The 23,805-nt window shown below is 35.2% G+C and overlaps 1 protein-coding gene across 1 annotated transcript; it reads left to right on the top strand.

Annotated features, from left to right (window-relative positions):
- Nucleotides 1–18,155: 18,155 nt before the first annotated feature.
- Nucleotides 18,156–19,438, top strand: LOC128558108 (myb-like protein X). Its single transcript, XM_053546948.1, has 2 exons — nucleotides 18,156–18,312; nucleotides 18,561–19,438. Exons 1-2 carry the CDS (start codon nucleotides 18,156–18,158, stop codon nucleotides 19,436–19,438), a joined length of 1,035 nt encoding a protein of 344 aa, XP_053402923.1.
- Nucleotides 19,439–23,805: the final 4,367 nt, after the last annotated feature.

Below are 23,805 nucleotides of genomic sequence, written 5' to 3'. Positions count from 1 at the left end.
AGACAAATTATGATGTTTTGAAAGTGCAATGTAATCGTAGGATATTTAACAATTCTCATGTGTGTCCCTGCACTTTCATTCAGAAATAATTAATCATAAAAAATAGCAATTTAATGGCGTAATATTTATTACATTATATTGTTACAATGAATTCTTATCTTCATTTTCTGCTCAGACCAAATTACAAGTAACACAGAAACAGAAATTTAAATACTTGCATTAAAATATTCTGATAATAAATCGTCCGTGAACGCCATGCAGATAATTGTTGCGGGAAGTTTCTGATGCGTTTAGCTGAAATAAAAACAGGAATAGAGTATAATAAGGTATCTTTCTTAATGCGCCAATTAACCTTGATGTCGATGAGCTTAAGACCATCACGTAATGCAATAATTATTTCTTGTCAAGATGCATGTTTTATCGCTTTCAACTTATAAAATACTGGTTTCAATTAAGTAAACCTCAAATGGAGTGAGTGAGTGAGTTGGATTTTACGGCGAATCGACACAAAATGGTCATATATCGCCGAGAAGAAGTCATATTGCACATATTGCAAACGCCAGTTGTAAAGCATAAACATTGATGTAAAAATGTAAAGCATACCTAAAAACATCCACATAAAAATGTAAAGAACACTGTGAATGATGTAAAACATATCTAAAAACATCCATGTAAAAATGTAAAGCATATCTAAAATCAGTTATGTAAAAATGTATATACGTATGTGTAAAAATATCAGCTGCAAACATAATAATATTGCAAGATGTAAATAGAAATATGAAATGTTAGATTTTTAGCTCACCTGAGCAATTATCAGGTGAGTTTTTCTGATCACTCAATGTCCGGCGTCTGTCTGTCGTCTGTCCGTCAACATTTCGCTTGTGTATGCAATAGAGGATGTATTTTTCAACTGATCTTCATGAAATTTGGTCAGAATGATTACCTTGATGAAATCTAGGCCGAGTTCGAAAATGCGTCATCTGGGGTCAAAAACTAGGTCACTAGTTCAAATCAAAGAAAAACCTTGTGTATGCGATAGAGGCTGTATTTCTCAATTAATCTTTATGAATATTGGTCAGAATGCTAACCTTGATGAAATCTAGGCCGAGTTTGAAAATGGGTCATCTCAGATCAAGAACTAGGTCACTAGGTCAAATCAAAGAAAAACATTGTGTATGCGATAGAGGCTGTATTTTTCAATTGATCTTTATGAATATTGGTCAGAATAATTGCCTTGATAGAATCTAGGCCAAGTTCGAAAATGGGTCATCTCGGTTCAAAAACAAGGTCACTAGGTCGAATCAAAGAAAAACCTTGTGTATGTGATAGAGGCAGTATTTTTCAATTAATCTTCATGAATATTGGTCAGAATGATTACCTTGATGAAATCTAGGCCGAGTTCAAAAATAGGTCATCTCGGGTCAAAAACTAGGTCACTAGGTCAAATCAAAGAAAAACCTTGTGTATGCGATAGATGCTGTATTTTTCAATTGATCTTCATGAATTTTGGTCAGAAAGATTGCCTTGATGACTTCTAGCTGAGTTTGAAAATGGATCATCTCGGGTCAAAAACTAGGTCACTAGGTCAAATCAAAGAAAAACCTTGTGTATGCGATAGAGGCTGTATTTTTCAATTGATCTTCATGAATTTTGGTCAGAATGATTACCTTGATGAAATTTAGACCAAGTTCGAAAATGGGTCATCTGGGTTCAAAAACTAGGTCACTAGGTCAAATCAAAGAAAAACCTTGTGCATGCAATAGAGGCTGTATGTTTCAACTGATCTTCATGAAATTTAGCCAGAATGATTACCTTGATAAAATCCAGGCCGAGTTTGAAAATGGGTCATCTGGGGTCAAAAAATAGGTCACTAGGTCAAATCGAAGAAAAACATTGTGTATGCAATAGAGGATGTATTTTTCAATTGATCTTCGTGAAATTTGGTCAGAGTGATTGCCTTGATGAAATCTAGGTCGATTTTGAATATGGATTATCTGAGGTCAAAAACTAGGTCACCAGTCAAATTAAAGAAAATCTTGTGTATGCGATAGATACTGTTTTTTTCAATTGATTTTTTTGAAATTTGGTCAGGATGATTGCCTTAATGAAATCTAGGTCGAATTTGAATATGGGTCATCTGAGGTCAGAAACTAGGTCACTTGGTCAAATCAAAGAAAAAAACTTGTGTATGTGATAGAGACTGTATTTTTCAATTGATCTTCATGAATTTTGGTCAGAATGATTGCCTTGATAAAATCTAGGTCGAGTTTGAACATGGGTCATCTAGGGTCAAAAACTAGGCCATATCTAAGAAAATGCTTGTTTTATCGCAAGAGACCAATTTTTTGGTCCAATCTTATTGAAAATTGGTCAGAATATTTGTTTCCATGAAATCACTAGGTCAAACATGTTTTACACTGTTACGGTGTGCTTCTTAGGTGAGCGACCTAGGGCCATCTTGGCCCTCTTGTTTTTATATATTCCTATCTGCTTTAAAAACGATAAAATATTTCCGACTGAAACGTTTCAAATAACTCTTTCAAAGATTGAACGTACTGCGTTGTGTAGCAAAGTCCACACAGTCGATAAAAATATGTTTAATAGTTAGCGGTGTATGACATGGTACCCATTCGGGTTGATCTTCTTTATTCAAAAGATAAGAATGAGTCAAATCGACAGCGAAAAAGAACAACTTCCTCCCTAGAGTAGGTTTGATTTTATTAAGTTTATTGAATGAAGCATTGTTCCATGACGATTGCAATTAAGATAAAATGTATTTGTTTATATTGGGCCTAAAATCGGTATGTGTAATTTCAAATTAGATTGTGATAATGAAAGGGATTTCTTTGTTGCAATATCAGCATCCTCGTTTCCATGAATACCAACATGACTGGGAATCAAACAAAATATGATATACTTTTTAAAGATAGTTCAAGAACCGTGAGAAGAATATTTTGAATGAATGGATTTTCAATATTTCGGTTTTGAATTGACTGTAAAACAGAAAGCGAGTCAGAAAAGATAATAAATTTTTCTTCACTATTTTTTTATATAAAATTTAGAGCTAAATCAATAGCTTTGGCCTCGGCTGAACATATTGTTGTATTATTTGGCAAACGTAATTTTAATTGATGAAGGAGGCTAACAGCAGCTGACAGCAGCACAGCCAACCTTGATGGAAGACCCTTACGTAACTCTGAAGCAAATGTGTAACATACTTCTGGGGCGCCTCGGTGGCGGAGTAGTTAAGGTTGCTGACTTCAAATCACCTGCCCGTAGGTTCGAGCCTCGCTTGAGGCGTTGAATTCTTCATGTGAGGAAGACACCCAACTTGTTTCCTGAAGGAAGGTCGTTTAAAAATTGGTTTTACCCATGTGTCCGCCCTGAAACTGAACCTAAAACATGTGCCCACCCGTGATGAAATAATAAAGGGGCCGGGGCACCTTGGAATTTCCACCACCATCATAGTCGCTATATGATCTATGATAATGTCAGTGTCAGTGTGACGTTAACACCACACCCCCACGCCGTCAAAAAATCAAAACAATACTGTACCACACTATTATGTATTATTTGACTAACTCTTTAATTATTTCTTAACCGCTTATCAAACGCAGTAAGTTCATATTTGTATCAGATGAGTTTAAATGGTTGATAGATATAAAAAGCAAAACAATTTTATTGGATTTCTGCCTTTTTGCGTAAAATGGGATTGAAATAATAGTTACGCTATTGTTCTGTATTCTAACCTGTCTAAAAAGACCACCTTGTGGAGACATAACGTGGTCTTTATTTGCATGTCTTCTTCATTCACAAGACAGATTACACCAGCGATTTTTAAAGCAAAGTGGTCTATGTTCTGAGGTTGTCTGTAGCACAGTTTTGATTGTAGAATGTTTGTTGATTCTAACTAACGCTACTTCTACAAATAATGAAATGGAGCTTTATGTCGTATGCTTTTTTGTCATAAGATATCTAATGTCATTTAGTTTAAGCACGGCTGAGATTAACCGGTTTTGCAGAATACGTATTTCAACGTAAAAGCTCATAAAAGAAAATTCATTTGTATTACTTGAAAATTTTCTCATTCTTAGTGAGATATATTCAATATTCATTCGAAACAAAGAAATGATTTTGTTCATGTTTAGTAGATACATTTAAAATAGTATTACATACAGTTAGAAAATGCTTCAATACGTTATATTTGTACGTCTGTGTCAAAGTGAAAAGAGCATGCTGTGTTCGTCTAACAAAGTGTAAGATATAACGTCATTTGAAAAAAAGTGTAATCAGATCCTTACAGAGAACAAACGAGTATATGCCATGTCAAAAATCAAATGTATAACATAAAGTAAACGGACATGCACTTCTCTCTGCTTAAAAATATCTAAAGAAAAGTCCATTACTTGTAACGAATAGACAAAAATAGAGAAAAAAAAAAATGCTTGGATAAAGCTCGCAAAAGAAACTATTTTACATCATTCATGCAACGGTATTTATTTAAGTGTTACATCTAGAACAATTATCTTCCTATGTATTTCTGACATCAAATAATATGTTATATAGGATTGAAAAACATTTAACACAGCAAGTGCTGTTACAAAGATCTTGTACAGTTTCCTATCAATAACTTCTTTTGAGTGACAAAACGCAATAACGTGATCCAGTGTCAATTAGCTACACAAATTTGTAAAAAAACTAGTTTTGTTATTAAAGAATCACAACAAATGACCTTATACTAATGAAAAGCAGACTTTATTTCTATAAAATTTTAATGAAAATGCTTATTTAAAACTGGTTTATCAAATTTACGATAAGGCTACAAGAAGAAACAAATCCAAATTTGGGATACTTTTAATAAATGAATATCTGACAGGTATCATGCCCGCACGGAATAAACAATACATGTAAAAGTTTTGAACAAAATGACAATCTTTTGCCTTAGTATGATATATATAGGGTCGCCATCATAACACAACTCTATTATGACTGTCGATAAATAAGAAGGTTATATGATTTCAAGACTAGTTTGGTCTTCAGTTCTATAGACATTTTGTGCAGACGTACAGTGTGAATATTGCTTATTAACACTTACATGTACTTACTGGATTTCATTGGCCGTTTCAAAAATTTGTCCCACTTTGTTTGATTTGCTTTTGTTTTACATATACTTTTTTGCCGAGAAAATGACACTAAAGTAAATCATTTGCACATGATACAAGCACCGGTGTAAGGTTTTATTTTCAGGAGGCTGTTTGGAAGGTGGCTGCTCCTATTGATTCTAATGTCGTCATCAAAACCAATTACCGTCTATATCAAGAACATTTTCCAGGTATGACATCATTAATAGACATGCATACACATTAATAAATGTCGAAAAATATGTTCGTGTTTTAAGTCTTTTGTAAATTGAATACTATGATTGAATCTAAATCGCATGACAAGAAGATAATTTGTCAGTTATTTTGCTATCTCTTGGATGTTGTTGGTTTGACTCTGGAGTCACCAAATAATCATTTTGTGCTCTAATGGTATTAAAAAGTATGCATGCTAGTGCTGTAAAAACACATTTTTATTTATATAACATATGTGATTTCCATATTATTGCGACATTTTAGCTCAATTTCAAATTGAACGATACAGTATTTTAAAACGTGACTTTTGTAAATATTACTTTGAAAAATTCTGCTTTAACTTAATTTTGGACGAATTATCATTTACAAATACTTTATTATGTAATATCTGTAGACACTTGCTAGGAATAGGCTATTCTAAACAAACAGCATCTTTCTTACATGTTACTGCTGACGAATAAAATTGCTAGTGCTTATTAAATGTTTTAGAGCCATTTTACCATGGTCGATGAAATAGTACTGTCATGCAGTGCCTCAAAATAAGCTTTTTAATCTTTCGATGTCCGCATTGCTATTCTTAAAGTAAACATTATGGCAGGTTTGGCTAGTCTGGAATTTTATTTTTGCTTTGTTTTGCTCAATAGTAATATGTATGTTTAATAATAGTCATCATGTTTTTATTTATAGATATTCTATGGGGGGGGGGGGGGGGGGTGGATATACTGTACAAAAGATATATATGTCTTCTGTCAAGCAGACCTATTTAAACAGTGTTAGAATTAAAAATTGACAGACAAATTTTAATTTTCATTTAAATGTGGCAAATACACTACAATGTACATGAAAACGAACGCAACTTTTGGTATTTACAAAGATCATATTTTAAGACATCATCTCTTTACAATAAAAAGACCTTTATTGTATAAATACGGGATATCTTTAGCCTATCATTTTAACCAACTTCAGCATTAGCTATGGAAAAACTAACTCTATTAAAGAGTCAATTTCCGGTCTTAGACCTAGCGTGTTTTGTAATAATGGACTGTTTTTACGAACTAAGTTCCCTCCAAATTATCTTTCTAATATCTAAAACACGTCTAAGTAACTTCTATTTTAATCTATCATATAACCAATTAAAAGCGGAGCCTATCGCGTACAGTCTATTATTTGTGTAAGAAATCTTTATTTCTAACACGTAAGCCATGTCTGATCAAATTAATAAAGTAGGATCAAAAGGTCGTTTAACATATTCATTGAAACCGTTTTGCTAACATATGTTACATTTGTTTTAGAATCATTGTATCATTATATTACAAGTAAAATTTTGATGCAGAGCATCAAGACGCCGAAAAACAGTCGGTTGATATTTTTTGAAGATTGGATTTAAAAAGGCTAATAAAGCTATTACTGCTATTGCGGTGTATTGCATGCCGTTGAAAGGCTGAAAAACGTCACATCCTTGATGAAAGGTTACCCGAAAAGCCTCTTACCATCTTAATATTTTTTCTTTGTTTGCAAAACACACGCTAAGCCTCGTTCTGAAACCCACGTGCCAGCATCCTCACGAATAAGAACGGAAATGAATGGAAATCTACGACGGCATATATTTTTCACATTTTTAAACAATAAGTTCAAAAGATTTCTTGTAACCGAAACATTTCGACAAATTACATTATCTATCTTCTGATGAAAGACCCTTAGTTTGACAATAAAGTAAAAACAATCACGACAATTAATGATATTCATATATAGACTGTGTTACTTCTCTTGTCTTACAGACAAGAGACAGTCACAGAATTTGCCCTGAGACTGTGTAACTTCCTTTATCTGTCATGTTGTAGATCTTTCGGGTTTTTTGTCTGCAGTATATGCAGCGTGACGTAGAAACAGATAAAGACTCAACCAATCAGTGCTCGCTGGAAATCTCTAGCAGCCGTTAATTTATTCACGGCTGAATAGGATAGGGATAAGTTCTTTATACATTTTTCCTATTTTCCTAAAAAGCTATCTTTTGAAATAATAAAAATCTTATGCAATTTTCAGCTCCTCATTCCTGTATGTTAGTCTTTCATGAACTGCCTTATTTTTCGTTTATTTACAATATCATTTTTTCATTGTCACATTTTAATAACTTCTCCTACCAGCTGAAGAATCCTAAAGCATACCAATTATAGTCGCCGGTATCTACCGGCTACCTTGAAGGATGGAGTATACCTTGCACCAGGGTATATTCAAATTAATTGAACCGTAGCAAGTTATTTTATTTCGTGTAATTCAATGTGTTAGCTGCTACAGTCTATATTTCGTTTATCTCTGTCGCTTAAAGTGCATTTTTTATCCAGCTTTGAAGGACATGGCCTTCCAAAGGTATGTAATATTGAAGGAAGAAGGCCAATGCCGATATTTAACACTTTTCAGTGTATTTCGGTTTCACTGTTATCCGTAGAAGTACGCGTAGTTGATAATTTTATTAGCATGCGTTAGCTTTCTAATAAAAGCTTAAAATATATATGCCGCGGAGCTCGTGTTTCCATGGTAACGCCATTTCTCTCATTTTAAAAAACTATGAATTATAACGGGTATTTCAACGGCTTAAGTACCTTCTCTTTATTTCTAAATTTGAATAGTAGGGCTAGATATTTATTAGCAGAATATCAAACACTTTACATGGTATTCCATTTATCTTAACGTTTAAGAAAACCATGGCAATAGAAATGTTTAAAATATCTTATATCTTGCATTTTACCGCAATTTCTAAGAAATATATCAAATAAATTTATCTTTCTCGTTTAATGTAGCTTCGAAGCATTTTATTTTTAAAGTAAGTAATATGTTCGGGTTTTTAAACAAATATAAAAGCTTTAAATTATTTCAGTAGCACTCCTCATTTGACTTTATTATGAAAATTCGTTTTGCTTGCAGTTATATTTCTCATGGATAGTGTTTAGAGACAGATAAAAAAGCTATGTTCCTTATATAGCCCAGGGTAAACGCCTTTGAATTTTACATTTAAAAATAAAGGTCACGGGTATCCTTTCCATGGTAGCATTAATGTAGATCAAATATATTACTATTGTCTACTGAAATATGAACAATTTTAGAGCATGCATTTAGTATATGAGTACTAAAGTATTAATATAAACGATAAAATAGGTATTACATATCAAACTGCCCAATGTTATTTTGAAAACGGCCGCAATAAGCAACCTTGTTCCCAACTATATTCCAAATAACATCAGTTACCATTGTCCATTTTCTTACATTCCGCATGACGTTTTAATATTAGTACACAAAAGCCGCAAAATATTGATCATTAGACTCATAAAAATTTAGTGGCATAAAAGGAGAATTCTAACACGATCCGATTCATTTTCCTATTAAACAAAGAAGGCAGAAAACAGTGAATTATTATACAACATATCACTGTTCTGACGTCACAATTATTACGTCATGGCGTCAAACGGCGTGGCGGCGCGCTGGAAAAGAAACCGATTGAAAACGGGAAAATATTTAATGAATGTCATCAAAGATATACTTAAAAATCCATGGTAACGTGTTAGAATCGACAAAATATATCTGCTCTTGAATAAATCATTGTTTGTCGTTCAGATGCGTATTATTATATCACTCGGGCTGCGCCCTCGTGATATAATTCCTTCGCATCTGAGCTCCAAACAATGATTTATTCAACGACAAATCACTGGATGAGATATATTATTTCTTAAATAATTCATAGCAAAACCATGTGTTAACACTATTTTTACATGACCGGCGGTTACAAGTCGGGCGTAATAATTCCACGAGGCCACGCCCCGAGCGAAATTATTTCGTACGACGTATAACCGTCCAAGTGTATAATAGTGTTCAAACACGGTTTTTCTATAAACTATTTCGATTCTAATATATCTTTTATTGTACAATTTAGATAAGATATGATAGAACTGTTTATTGGCGAATGTGTAGCGCCAAATGGTAGGTCGTCGCGTTCCTTCGTTTATGCATACCTGGACCTGAAATGGTAATACGTCTTGCGGAATAGTTCAATTCGGGCGCAAATGATGGCGAATTATACTGCACAGTGAATAACCAGCTCGGCGTGTGTGTCATTTAAGACAGTTACGCTATGTGACATTTCGTTTTAAACATGTTTTTTCGGCAAAACATTTGATCAACTTTGAAAGCGCTATTTCTCGATGCATACATGGCGCAAAATATCACGTCGACGTTACGTCAACATAATATCGTTGTGATGATTAAAGCATTGTGTAACGGCCCAGTGTCTTGATTGTCTCCACATTTATTTGATATCATGAAATTTTGAAGTTCCCTATTTTAATTCACCAATTATCAGTTAAGAATAGATAAATACTTAGTTTTATCATTGTTCTGATTCACAGAATCGGGCTCTACATTTATATCGTAAGGAATTAGCATATTTTCTTATCTGTGGTACGACGTTAATCTTACCCCACCCACTCGGTTTTCCATGTGTTTTAAATGTTCATTCTGATGTTATTACGAAAAGTAAATGTATATTCATTTTAACATTGTGTGTTTTGATGACCATTTGAACTGTTTTTTCATGTTTACAGATTTATTTGTAGCTGTGCACCTGTATATTGGACTCGTATATTTGAACTTGTTTATCGCTTGAAATCGCCAATAACTGTTCTGAGATACGATGCTCGTTAGTTCCTTTAAAAGTTACTAAAATGCCTAAATACTTATGAAATCAATAATATGTGTTCAATACTTTAAATACCTATCAAAGTTTTCATATGACATCGTGTTGTGTGTCCGTAATTCGTGAAGAAAGTGTGAAATTTCCATTTACTACTGTGTTTTGTCCGCCATTGCTGTGTTTAAATCTCGTGGCGCGTGCGAGATGTGACGAAATCTCACATATAAAAGGTCAAGTGGCGCGAAATTCAATTGGTGTATTGTAAACACCCAGGCTGGCGGTCCGCTCACCAACTGGTATAAATACCATAGACAAGTAGTCTATACCGTCGTATACCATCATATACCAACCATGTCACAAGAAGAGGTAGAGTCTTACCGTTATTGGTATTAAACAAATAAACGACTAAGTGGCGTAATGTTAAATATATAAGTTCCTTATAGGAATCTCCATCTCCAGTGTTTATACCGTGTATAGTGTTTCTGGATCTATCATATTAGATCTACAAGTGCCTAATAATTATTATACCAACCGAAAAAGTGCCAAAGTGTGGTAAAATCCATTTGTTTAGTGTTAAACCTAATTATTTACGAGAATTAATCAGATGAAGATGTTGCATACCAATTATACCAAATAGAGTTATACCAATTATACCATCTATACCAATTATACCAACTGGTATATAGTTATGCTATACCAATAGCCCGGATACCTTTGTAAACCTTAGCATTATACCCTGTTATAGATCTAGTGTACAGTGCGTAATTTTTAGTGTCTAATTTGTACAGTGTGCGACATAAGTATTTACCGGAGTTTATCTAATATAATTCGGACACTATCGTTGCTGAATGATTGATGAACCTAATTTAAAGTGGTGTAAAGAGTATTCCCAAAGTGATCTGTTTCAATGAGTGCCTTTCAATTTATATGAATATAAATTGGAATAGTGGAACTTTCATCTGTGTTTAAGTAGTTTAAACAAACTGTAAAGACGTGTAGTGATTAAACCAAGGTGCACAGCAAGAATATTGTGAACTGATATATAAATATATATATTAACATTTATTACTAATGTCATTTATGAATTACTGAGTTGAATATTGCATGTCATGTTATTTATAATAGTTTGCACTGTTAACATGGTTAATAAAAGTTCTGCTTAAGTTAATATCACCTCCGTTATATCTTATAAAGTTAACTGAATCTATCCATAATCTATGTTTGCCACCAGCCGGGCCCAGGCGAACTCGTGTAGCACCTCTTATAGAGCCACCTCGTAACCGCTCGACTAAGGGGTTCGCTACAAATTTGGTGGCAGCGGTGGGATAAAGTCAACTGCCGGACTGGAGTTGCCTTACCCATGTATTTCCTAGGCCAAATCTCGGGACGAGATTTCTCGGAGGGGAAAGTAATGTAACGATTACTGAATGCATAAAGGGAAGTAATTCCATTAATATGCAAATTTGTAAACCTGTCAATTGTCATTGGAGTAAGATGACAGTATATATGCACATTAAATCACCTTTGGTGATGAGCTAGCTTTTCACCGACGAGATTTGTGTGGCACTGAAACGTTACAAATGGTGGCAGCGGTGGGATCTCGCGTTTGATAACTGGATTCCATAAATCTATAATTTTAAAATATCAGACGTCCTGGTACCGGTGGTAAACTTATTTGAACAGAATGGAGGATTCCTGTATTGTAACCTTTAACGATCATGCCAATTATTGCCGTCCGCAAGAAAGCGATTGTGAATCAATACAAGACGATAATGTAAGTGAGCAAGCGGAAGATGTTGACAGGTGTACTCCACGGAATACACCTACCCCGGTAAATGCTGGAGATGGAGATGGTGTCCATAATCATTTAGAAAACTTAGTCCGAGATCTTAGCAGTCAGTTAATACAAAGTATACAATCTGTTAAATCAGAAGTAAGAGGTTCTTTATCCGAATTTGAGGATAAACTTAGTTACGTCCAAAACCAGGTAGATGACTTGAAAACTATTGCAAGTAACGAAGCAAACATTCGTATGGTTGCAAATGACACAAATTGTCAAAATGAGAATGTGTCCAATTGTGACAGGTATATACCACGGGGACCGACCAGCAGTGCACCAAACTGTGACGACACAAATAACAATGGTCCACAAATACTGATTAGACGTGACCAATTCATACCAGATCGTTCTGTACATATACCAAGTGACAATCAGGTAAACAGACAACCGACTAAGGCATACCATGAAAGTACATATAATAAACTCAAACCACAACTTACGACGGGTCTGACGATTTAGACGAATATTTAACACAGTTCAGCATTGTTGCTGACTTAAACAGGTGGAGTTATGATATAAAGTCTTTATATTTGGCAAGTAGTATTGTGGGCCCGCCGTGCAATTCTATGTGAGTTGGACAGTGACAAAAGACGAGATTACGACTCTATAGTGTCAGCTTTGCAAAATCGTTATGGCTCAGTGCATAAAGCTGAAATTTTCCGTTCTCGGCTACAAAGTAGATCATTAGGTCGTAATGAAACTTACCTGAACTTGCACAGTCTGTGAGAAAAATTAACGCGAAAGGCGTATCCTAGTGCTTCGTCAGAAGTCGTTGATTTACTGGCTTTAGATTATTTCATAGATGCATTGCCCGAGGCAGACATAAGATTAAGGCTTAGGGAAGTAGGCCCAAAAACTATAAGTGAGGCTGAAAGAATAGCAGTAAGGTTAGACGCCCATAAAGAAGCAGACAAAAGTAGGGGTGGTAGAAGCCACGTTAGGCATGTAAAACCTGAACAAAGTGAAACAGATAAGAAAATAGATGAGTTGTCTAATAAAATGAAAACACTGATGGATCAGGTCCAGATGTACCAAGAAAGAAGTGACAGGTCAGATTACCGATCTAATAATAGGGCATATTCGAATAGGGGTGTAGGACCAGTTGGGGGAGGTGGTTACAAGAATAGTTACCAGAGAGCAAATCGGTATGGTCAAACAGGTAGAGGGAAATATCAATCTTCCAAATCAAATGCTCACCAGGGAAACGGAAACGAGTCGAATTTGAGGACCGAAATTCGATCTCAGATGAAAGGTCCAACTCGTTACCATTAACAGACAATGATAAGTTGACGAAAGATGACGGATTTTTCATAGCAGCAAAAATCAATAATACCAATGTATCGATGTTAGCAGATACTTGTTCAAATGTAACCATCCTTCGCAGAGAATTGTATGAAAATATGGCACCATTAGCAAAACCAAATTTAATACCGATTAATATGTCCTTGACAACTGCCACTGGGGATACGGCACCCTTTCATGGAAAGATACGGGCTAAAATTTTCATAGGTTCTCAGAGTTTTGACCAAATGGTATATTTGGCAGATATTAAGAGTGACGGTATACTAGGTATGGATTTCTTTAAATCCCATAAATGTCAAATTGACGTTAGCAGAAAAAGTTTGAAACTAAATGAAGAAGAAATACCATGTTATCATCGTGATGTATCAGAAAGTTTTACTAGTTGTCGGATACAAATAAAAGAAAACACCGTCATACCACCTGAAACTGAGGTTATTGTTCTTGGAAAGCCTACTGGTGTAGTACCTGAGACAATTGGCATAGTCGAACCTAATATCAACTTTATAGAGAAAAGTGGCTTATTGGTTGCTAAGGCTTTGGTTGATATTCGTAAGGGAGATGTTCCAATCCGAGTGGCAAACTTAAGCAAGAAACCTTATACAGTGTACAAAAACACTAATGCAGCTTTCTTTGAAGCAGTAAGTCCCCTGAAGTAGTTAATGTGGAATCCGTTGATCTATCATCAACCACAGAAAGAAAAGATGTTCCAACCCATCTTAGTGAAGTATATGATAAAGCTGTCAAACAACTCTCCAAGGAACAAGGAGAAAGAGTGAAGAATCTTCTCATTAAACACCAAAATGTGTTTTCAAAAAGCTCTGATGACATAGGAAGAACACATATTGTTGAACATACAATAGAAACAGGTTCGGCAAGACCTGTTAAAACAAGCTCCATACCGAGTACCTCTGGCTAAACGTCTAGCAGCCGAGAAAGAAATTAAAGAATGGCTGAGAAGGGCATAATCGAACCATCGATTAGTCCCTGGAGTAGCCCAGTGGTAATGGTAACCAAACCAAACGGTTCTATTCGTTTTTGCTGTGATTTCCGTAGGGTCAACGATTGTACTTCAAAAGATAGTCAACCATTACCAAGAATTGACGATACTCTAGACGCATTATCAGGTTCAGCTTGGTTTAGTACCCTTGACTGTAAATCAGGATTTTGGCAAGTTGGTATGGCCGAAAAGATAAACATAAGACAGCGTTTGCAGTCCAAGGATGTGGCTTGTGGCAATTCACCGTTATGCCATTTGGACTTTGTAACTCGCCTGCGACCTTTGAGAGATTGATGGAGCGCATTTTGGTAGGTCTTACGTGGAACAATGTTTGGTATACCTTGACGATATAATCTGTTATTCAAAAACTTTTGATGAACATATAGAAAGTCTTGATACCATATTTACAAGAAAAAGTGAAGCTAACTTAAAACTCAGTCCTGAAAAATGTGTTCTTTTTCAAACGCAAGTGTCTTTTCTGGGACATTTGGTGAGTGAAGATGGTATTACCACTGATCCTCGAAAGATAGAGGATGTGAAAAATTGGAGAACGCCCCGTAACGTCCGTGAACTGAGGAGCTTCTTGGGACTTTGTTCATACTACAGAAAATTTGTCAAGAGTTTCTCTACAATTGCAAAACCGTTGAAACAAACTTACTGAAAAAGGACAAAGTTACTTATGGACAGATGATTGTGAAAACGCATTCAGTAAGTTGAAAATGGCCTTAACAGAGGCATCTATATTGGCCTATCCTAGGTCGGAAGGTCTTTATATTCTTGACACCGATGCTAGTGCAGTAGGAATAGGTGCTGTGCTGTCCCAACAGCAAGGAGATACAGAAAAGGTAATCTCCTATTACAGTAAGTGTCTATCAAACAAGAAAGACACTACTGCGTGACTCGGCGAGAGCTACTTGCTGTGATTTGTGCTGTTAAGCATTATCACCATTATTTATTTGGCCGTCATTTCCTCATTAGAAGTGATCATGGAGCTTTGAGATGGCTCACCAATTTCAAAATCCGGAAGGCCAAATAGCCAGATGGCTAGAAGTATTATCGACGTATAATTTTGAAATTACACACAGAGCCGGTAGAGTTCATTCAAATGCCGAGCTTTGTCTAGCGACCTGTATTCTAGAAGGTTGCAGCTACTGCGATAGGGCTGAGATTAGGTATTCCATAAAAGCAGAAGACACATTTGTGTCAGCCCGTAAAAGTGAAGTATGTGATAGAAAAGAAAGTTCTACGAAGACAAACTATGAATTAACTTCTGAAGTTAAAGTTTGTCAGAACTTATGTAAGAGTGATAAAGACGGCTGTAGTCACGTGAAAGATTGTGGAACACCAGATCTGGTAGATGCTTGTCAGGGCCCGATAAACGTTTATCAGAGTTTCACAAAGAGTACAATGTTAAAAACTGTTGACAGTTCGGGGAAAGCCAGTAGTGGGTCTGAGATGCCGGTCATGTACCCCATCACTGAGGATAACAGGTCAATAGTTGAGAAAGAAAACGTTGATGACAAACTAGCGAGTAAGGAAGAGAGAGTAACAGTTCTCAGGACGGCATGTGATAATGGATGTATGAATATCCACACATGCGAGAACACAGATAAGGAAAATGATGGAATTCTTAGTCAAGAATCAATTGCCCTAAAACAGGATAGCGACAACGTAATAAAAACAGTAAAACAATGGGTAAATGAAAACTTAAGACCTAACTGGTCTGAGGTTGCACCGAGTTCTGTTGAACTCAAGTATTACTGGAACAGGCTAGACTCACTGAAGATAATCAGTCACATTTTGTACCATCAGTGGGTTGGAGTTGATGGTAAATCATACCAATATCGTGTAATATTGCCTAGAAGTTTGATTCCCGAGGTGTTAAAGGAATTACACGACAGTCCATCTGGTGGTCATCTAGGAATACGTAAAACCCTAGCAAAAGTAAGACAGAGGTTCTTTTGGTTTAAAATGAAACATGATATAAGTAACTGGGTCAAGTCGTGTGATGTTTGTGCTTCCAGGAAAGGTCCTGTCAGAAAAGCCAAATCTGCTCTTAAGAAATATAATGTCGGAGCTCCTTTAGAAAGAGTTGGTATCGATATAATGGGGCCTTTTCCGAGAAGCAACCATGGAAACAAGTATGTACTCACAATAATAGACTATTTTACTAAATGGCTGGTGGCTGTTCCCATCAGAAACCAAGAAGCTACAACTGTAGCAAACAAACTAGTTGAGAAGTTTGTATCAGTGTTTGGTGTGCCAAAACAAATACATTCTGACCAAGGATCAAACTTTGAGTCTCAGACTTTCAAGGAAATGTGTAAAATTTTGGGTCAGAAAAGAAAGAACAACAGTCTTTAGACCACAATCAAACGGATTAGCCGAATCCGCAAAACAAAAGTATAGCCAATATGTTATCGAAATTTGTGTCTGCAAACCATAAGGACTGGGACTCCTACTTGTCTATTCTTACAATGGCATATAATTCTTCTGTACAAGAAAGCACAGGTTTTTCCCCAAGTATGTTGATGTTTGGGCGCGAAATGGATTTACCAATTGATCTAGCAATAGGGAGTCCTGAAAACGTTAGCAAAATTACTGAAACCGATTACGCGATTAATCTCTCCGAGATAATTGATAAGGTACACAACGTAGCACGAAAGAATCTTGCGATCGCGAGCGAGTCTCAGAAACGCCAGTATGACCATAGATTAAGTGAGAATTCATATGCGGTTGGCGACATGGTATGGCTATATGATCCGAAGATTAAAGCGGGTTTAAGTGCAAAGCTAACCAGACGATGGACTGGACCTTATGAGGTTTTAAAGAAACAAAATGACATAGTATATCAAATACAGCAAGGCAGACGTGCTAAACCTAAGGTAGAACATCATGACCGACTTAAACGATACGAAGGGCATCAGGATCCAATATTCAGACCACAAGAACGGTGCTAAAGGTCCCCTGTTCTATGAAAAATTAAAACATTAAAAATATATATATATATATATACTTTTTTTTTGCATATGTTTTTCCCAATGTTCATAAAGTATTTCCTTTTGTTTCAGTGGTTGTGCGTGATATGTCAAAATGTAACATTTGAAAAATACCATATTGCGTGTCGTCATGCCCAAGAAAAACACAGCCACTTTATGTATCAGTGCAGGAGATGTAGACGACTATTCACCCGAAGATCATATAAGCACCAACAGTGTTTAAATGTTAGAACAGAAGACTTTGAATTAATGGACCCTGATGGTGGAAGAGAAGGGGCAGTAGATAAATTAATTAAATGGAAGAGAGATGCCCTGCCCAAGATAATTAAAAGTGTAGAACCAGAATATCTTAGAAATATAAGATTGTTACAAAAAGAATACGGCCCAACAATGGTTGGTATAAATGAGGAAAGTGAAGAATCAGGAATAGATGATGAAATTACAAGTATGTTGAAGACTCCAATTACACCAATAGTAACCCCAGATAGGAAAGTAGTAAGCAAAAGTTTTAAAATGGAATTAGAAGATGTAAGTGAGGAGGAGTTTGATTTCTCCGAAGGGACTCCATGTCAAGATGAGATAGATCCAAGGTTAAATAGAAGTAAGACTGATAAGAATAAAGAAACTGGAAGTGAAACATTCTCGAGTGATTCAGAGTCTACATGTAGTACATCAAGTGAAAGTAGCAGTGACGATACGTCAGAAACGTCAGAAAGTTCAAAGTCGGGAGTAAGTGACAGTGGAAGTTTAAGGATTAAGAAGAAGAAAAGATCATGGTCAAAATTCAAACTCTATGACTCATCCGAGAGTGGAAAGTGAAAGTGAAGGGGATTATCCAGTAATATTAAGAAGAAGAAACAAAGTGTAAAAGAAAGTAGTGATAGGAGGGTAGTGCAGAAAGGGACTGAAAAAGGAGCAAAAAGAAGCCATGAAATTGAGAGTAACGAGCAGAGAGAGAAAATCATAAAGAGGAAGAAAGAGAATGTTAATGACAAAACTGACAGAGAAAGTACAAAATGCAAAGATGAAGAACGTGTTATTAAAACAAACAAGAATGTGGCAGCACAAGGCAAAGATAAATATGGAAACCGAAAGAGTGTCCACAGTAATCAGAATTCTAAAACAGAAAAGAGTGAAAGGTGTGAAAAGAGGAAAGAGAATAAAGTGACACTGTAGAAATGACAAGTCCAAAAGTGGAGAAAAAGTTCCCAATAGTGCAAAAGTTAGTAAAGGCAAAGAGGTTGAATACAAGGTCAGGGACTTAGAAAAAGCAGAAAATAGTGAACCAAAGAGTTTAAATACGGACAAAGATAAGATTAGGAAAAAGGAAGATAGAGATAACAAAATCGAACATATAAAAAGCAATGGAAGTTCAAAATCATCAAAGCTGACATCAGAAAAGAACACTGGAATCATTCGGAAGTAGTAAGTCCGATAAAGCACAGACAAAGGGTTGTACAGAGAATAGTAAGGAGAAAAGATGATAAGAATACTGAAAAGAAAAACTACACTAATGAGAATAAGAAAAGGCAGGAGGATCAAGAGAATAGGGAAGGAGAAAATTCACAGAGGAAAGATAAAAGTAATAAGTGTAATGGGACAAACAGTGAAAGAAAAATTACGAAAGTGCTGCCAGACAAACAAAAGGAAAGAAATACCGAGATAAAAACGGAAGTGAAACGTACAGCAAAAGATTCGAAGGAAGAAAAGAAAAGTCAAACAAGTGCTGAGATAGGTAATACTGTAAGTGCAACATCGATGGTTAAAAAGAAAGATGAACAAAAAGAGAGAAGTAAAAGTGAATTAAATAGAGAAAGAGAAGTTACAGTAAAACTTGTGAGTAATGTCCCTGCAAGTGAAGCTGATAGTAGTGAAATTGGTACAAAGTGCAAAAGCAATGAAGGGATAAGTGACTCAGGTTTGGGAGAAAAGACACAAGATGAGAAACATAATGATAGTGAATGTGGCCAGAATGATAAAGGAAAAGTGAGAAATGAAAAGTCAGAGTCAAATATAACTAAAGAGTGTAGTGTGCGCATTGAAAAGATAAAGCTCAATGCTATCAGTTTTAACAAAGAGAAGTTGTTTGAGAAACAGAATGTAAGTGATCCAGAAGATAATCCTAAGAGCAATTCAGTGAAAGTTGTAAATGAAAAAGGTGACGCTTCAGAAGAAAAAGAAATAGCGAGTGATACTAAGGAGTCCCATGAAAATGACATTGATAATCAAAATGAAAGTGGAGTTACTAATGATACAGACCGATGAGTGCACGAGCACTGGTTCTATCCTGGACGATAAATCAATAATTCCCGAAATGCAAAAGACCCAGAAAGAAAGGATCATACTTAATATTGGAGGGCAAAGGTTTGAGACCTCTCGTGTGACATTACAACAAGACCCCAACTCCTTGCTGGCCAAAATTGTTGGACCCGGGTGGAATGACGCCAATATATGGCAACCAATACTTTATTGACAGGGACCCTGCTCATTTCCGATTCATATTAAATTTCCTACGAAATGGAGCCTGTGACCTTAGAACTTTACCACATGATGTTCGTTATCTCTACGAAATGTATTATGAGGCATGTTATTATCGCCTCCCAGGTCTAGTGAACGCAACAATCGCGAAGATAGAGGAGTGTAGTGTGGTTGGTGCAAACGTTATGCCAATGAAGGCTTATGAATTGGGACGCTAGGAATTGACCTATTTGGGAGTATAAATTAAATGTTGGTTGGGATTGAAACTTTTGGTAAAACTGATGAAAGTGTTAGGATATTAATTCATACATAGAGAGACTTGATAGTGTTAAAATATGCAGCATAATTAAAAATGATTATAAACATTGTATTGGTAGATGTTGTGCTAGATATCTGTTGTTGAATTGTTCTTGATTTCCCGACTAGTTAATGTTAAAGTTGACAGTTTTCACTTTTATAAAAGCATTTAATATATAAGCTGAACTGAACTTGTTCAAATTTTGAATCTTACAAAGTTTAAGTAAAGGATGACATTTACTTATTATCAACATTACAGGTATATGTTTTGTCCGTTTAGGTATACTGCTGAGATACTGATTTTGTATGAATGTTCTTCTGTATAGTTATATCATGCAAGTTTAGTTATCACTTTATAATATCACTGTCGTTACTATATATTGCAATTAACATGTAGTTTAGAGTTGCTGGTGTCTTTAGTCATTCCGACAGTAATAGTTAGTATAACATATATTGTACTGTTCATTGGGGTTAGTTCTTAGTATATATATTTCTGTCAATCAAAACCTTGAGTCTGCATATTTTTGGAGACCAAATTTTTATGGAGGGGGGCAATGTAACGGCCCAGTGTCTTGATTGTCTCCACATTTATTTGATATCATGAAATTTTGAAGTTCCCTATTTTAATTCACCAATTATCAGTTAAGAATAGATAAATACTTAGTTTTATCATTGTTCTGATTCACAGAATCGGGCTCTACATTTATATCGTAAGGAATTAGCATATTTTCTTATCTGTGGTACGACGTTAATCTACCCCACCCACTCGGTTTTCCATGTGTTTTAAATGTTCATTCTGATGTTATTACGAAAAGTAAATGTATATTCATTTTAACATTGTGTGTTTTGATGACCATTTGAACTGTTTTTTCATGTTTACAGATTTATTGTAGCTGTGCACCTGTATATTGGACTCGTATATTTGAACTTGTTTATCGCTTGAATCGCCAATAACTGTTCTGAGATACGATGCTCGTTAGTTCCTTTAAAGTTACTAAAATGCCTAAATACTTATGAAATCAATAATATGTGTTCAATACTTTAAATACCTATCAAAGTTTTCATATGACATCGTGTTGTGTGTCCGTAATTCGTGAAGAAGTGTGAAATTTCCATTTACTACTGTGTTTTGTCCGCCATTGCTGTGTTTAAATCTCGTGGCGCGTGCGAGATGTGACGAAATCTCACATATAAAAGGTCAAGTGGCGCGAAATTCAATGGTGTATTGTAAACACCCAGGCTGGCGGTCCGCTCACCAACTGGTATAAATACCATAGACAAGTAGTCTATACCCTCGTATACCATCATATACCAACCATGTCACAAGAAGAGGTAGAGTCTTACCGTTATTGGTATTAAACAAATAACGACTAAGTGGCGTAATGTTATAAAATTTTAAGTTCCTTATAGGAATCTCCATCTCCAGTGTTTATACCGTGTATAGTGTTTCTGGATCTATCATATTAGATCTACAAGTGCCTAATAATTATTATACCAACCGAAAAAGTGCCCAAAATGTGGTAAATCCATTTGTTAGTGTTAAACCTAATTATTTACGAGAATTAATCAGATGAAGATGTTGCATACCAATTATACCAATTATACCAAGTAGAGTTTATACCAATTATACCATCTATACCAATTATACCAACTGGTATATAGTTATGCTATACCAATAGCCCGGATACCTTTGTAAACCTTAGCATTATACCCTGTTATAGATCTAGTGTACAGTGCGTAATTTTTAGTGTCTAATTTGTACAGTGTGCGACATAAGTATTTACCGGAGTTTATCTAATATAATTCGGACACTATCGTTGCTGAATTATTGATGAACCTAATTTAAAGTGGTGTAAAAGAGTATTCCCAAAAGTGATCTGTTTCAATGAGTGCCTTTCAATTTATATGAATATAAATTGGAATAGTGGAACTTTCATCTGTGTTTAAGTAGTTTAAACAAACTGTAAAGACGTGTAGTGATTAAACCAAGGTGCACAGCAAGAATATTGTGAACTGATATATAAATATATATATTAACATTTATTACTAATGTCATTTATGAATTACTGAGTTGAATATTGCATGTCATGTTATTGATAATAGTTTGCACTGTTAACATGGTTAATAAAAGTTCTGCTTAAGTTAATATCACCTCCGTTATATCTTATAAAGTTAACTGAATCTATCCATAATCTATGTTTGCCACCAGCCGGGCCCAGGCGAACTCGTGTAGCACCTCTTATAGAGCCACCTCGTAACCGCTCGACTAAGGGGTTCGCTACAATTGTTACTCATATTAGAATGGCTGTTTAAAAATAACTCAAATAAAAATGCTCAAAAATACGCATTTTCAAGATAACAGCTATTATTTTTGCGCGGTAGCTGACACGTAACTTTATTACTTCGATGACGCCATTTCAACGCAACAATGTTTTGCAGCGTTTCTGTGATAGTTTATTCATTATTTCAGCATTATTAAACCATTAAGCATCAGACTGGAGACGTTTCAGAAGAATGAATATACAAACACATTTAGTTTGTCATAAACGTTGTCGTAAATATTAACGTTAGTTTCCGGTTTGGAGAACATACTTATGTTAAGGTATATTACCTTCTTAAACATCTGAACCAGAAACCATTTTGAAATGTAGATTGTATATTCAGCACGATTGTTTGTCTCTCTTCACTTAATTAATACAGAGCATTACCTGTGGCCATGTCAATATATATAGCCGAGTCATGTATGTCTTTGTATTGTAGAGAATACATGTATAAGCCTTGAAGTTTATTGTGAATTTACTTTACTAACGTTTTACCGGTTGTATATATTTTCATTTAAAAATATCGTGTAAACAATTGCCGTAGCGACAAAACGTCAAAGAAATTAATTTTACTGTGTTTGCTACATATGTAATACAGAGCAAAAGATTTTCTGAAAGAGAAGTTAAACATGATTTAATCTCTCAACAAAATTCCGATACGATGTCGCTTCATTTTTCCTCTCGAGTACATTTACATGTAAAATAACTGCAAAGACTTGATAATTTTGTGCATTCATCTCTACAAGCATATATGATTTTTATGTTACCTTTCCTAAAGCCGAGATTGGAGCAAAGATGGCACATTTGATATTCATTTAACAATCAGTTTGGATCAACAAAGAACAGAGACAAGCGAATAGAATTAGAAATGGTGGGCGCGTTAATTGTAAATGAGAGCGTATATTGTAAATCTGATATTAAATATTTCCAAACCCGTTCTATTCAACAACATTGTCAAAACTATATACTTCATTTTAACATATAATCATTCAGAAGTTGATGCATTTAAACTAACAGCATGATAAATAGCCTGTATTATTTGTCTTTGCACGAACAGGTAACTATTGATTTCAAAGAACTCCTGAGTATTCAGGTAAAACATTGATAACTGTTTATATAAACCATAACTATGATCGAAGTTATCTGCTTTAATTTTAACTGATTTGTATTTGATAAAAGCATGAAGCTTATTCGAATTAGTCCATACACTATTTCCTGGAGAAACCAGTTTTGGTTTCATATGAGAAGGTGTGTGGTCGTGACCCAAAGGGTACGATGCTACACCCTCCGTTTCCATTTGTTTCCTAACAACACACTTGGTTTTTATCCTATTAAAGATTAGAGGACTTTAACGTAATCATTGCCCAAAGAGAAAACTACTCCATCCTGGACATATTTTCAGTATCATATTTCTTTAATTATAAAACAGTCTTTAAATGCGGAGTGTGATTTATCTCTACTTTTATGTAAATTATTTAAATGAAATGTGGTTTCCCAACGGCAGTTTTGCTAATGTATTACTTGATATATGTTTCT

Source organism: Mercenaria mercenaria, chromosome 6 (genome assembly GCF_021730395.1).
Source record: "Mercenaria mercenaria strain notata chromosome 6, MADL_Memer_1, whole genome shotgun sequence".
In the NCBI taxonomy this organism is placed as follows: Eukaryota; Metazoa; Mollusca; class Bivalvia; order Venerida; family Veneridae; genus Mercenaria; species Mercenaria mercenaria.
Note: the sequence above shows the minus strand (reverse complement) of the source record. Positions and strands in the feature narration are given on the sequence as shown.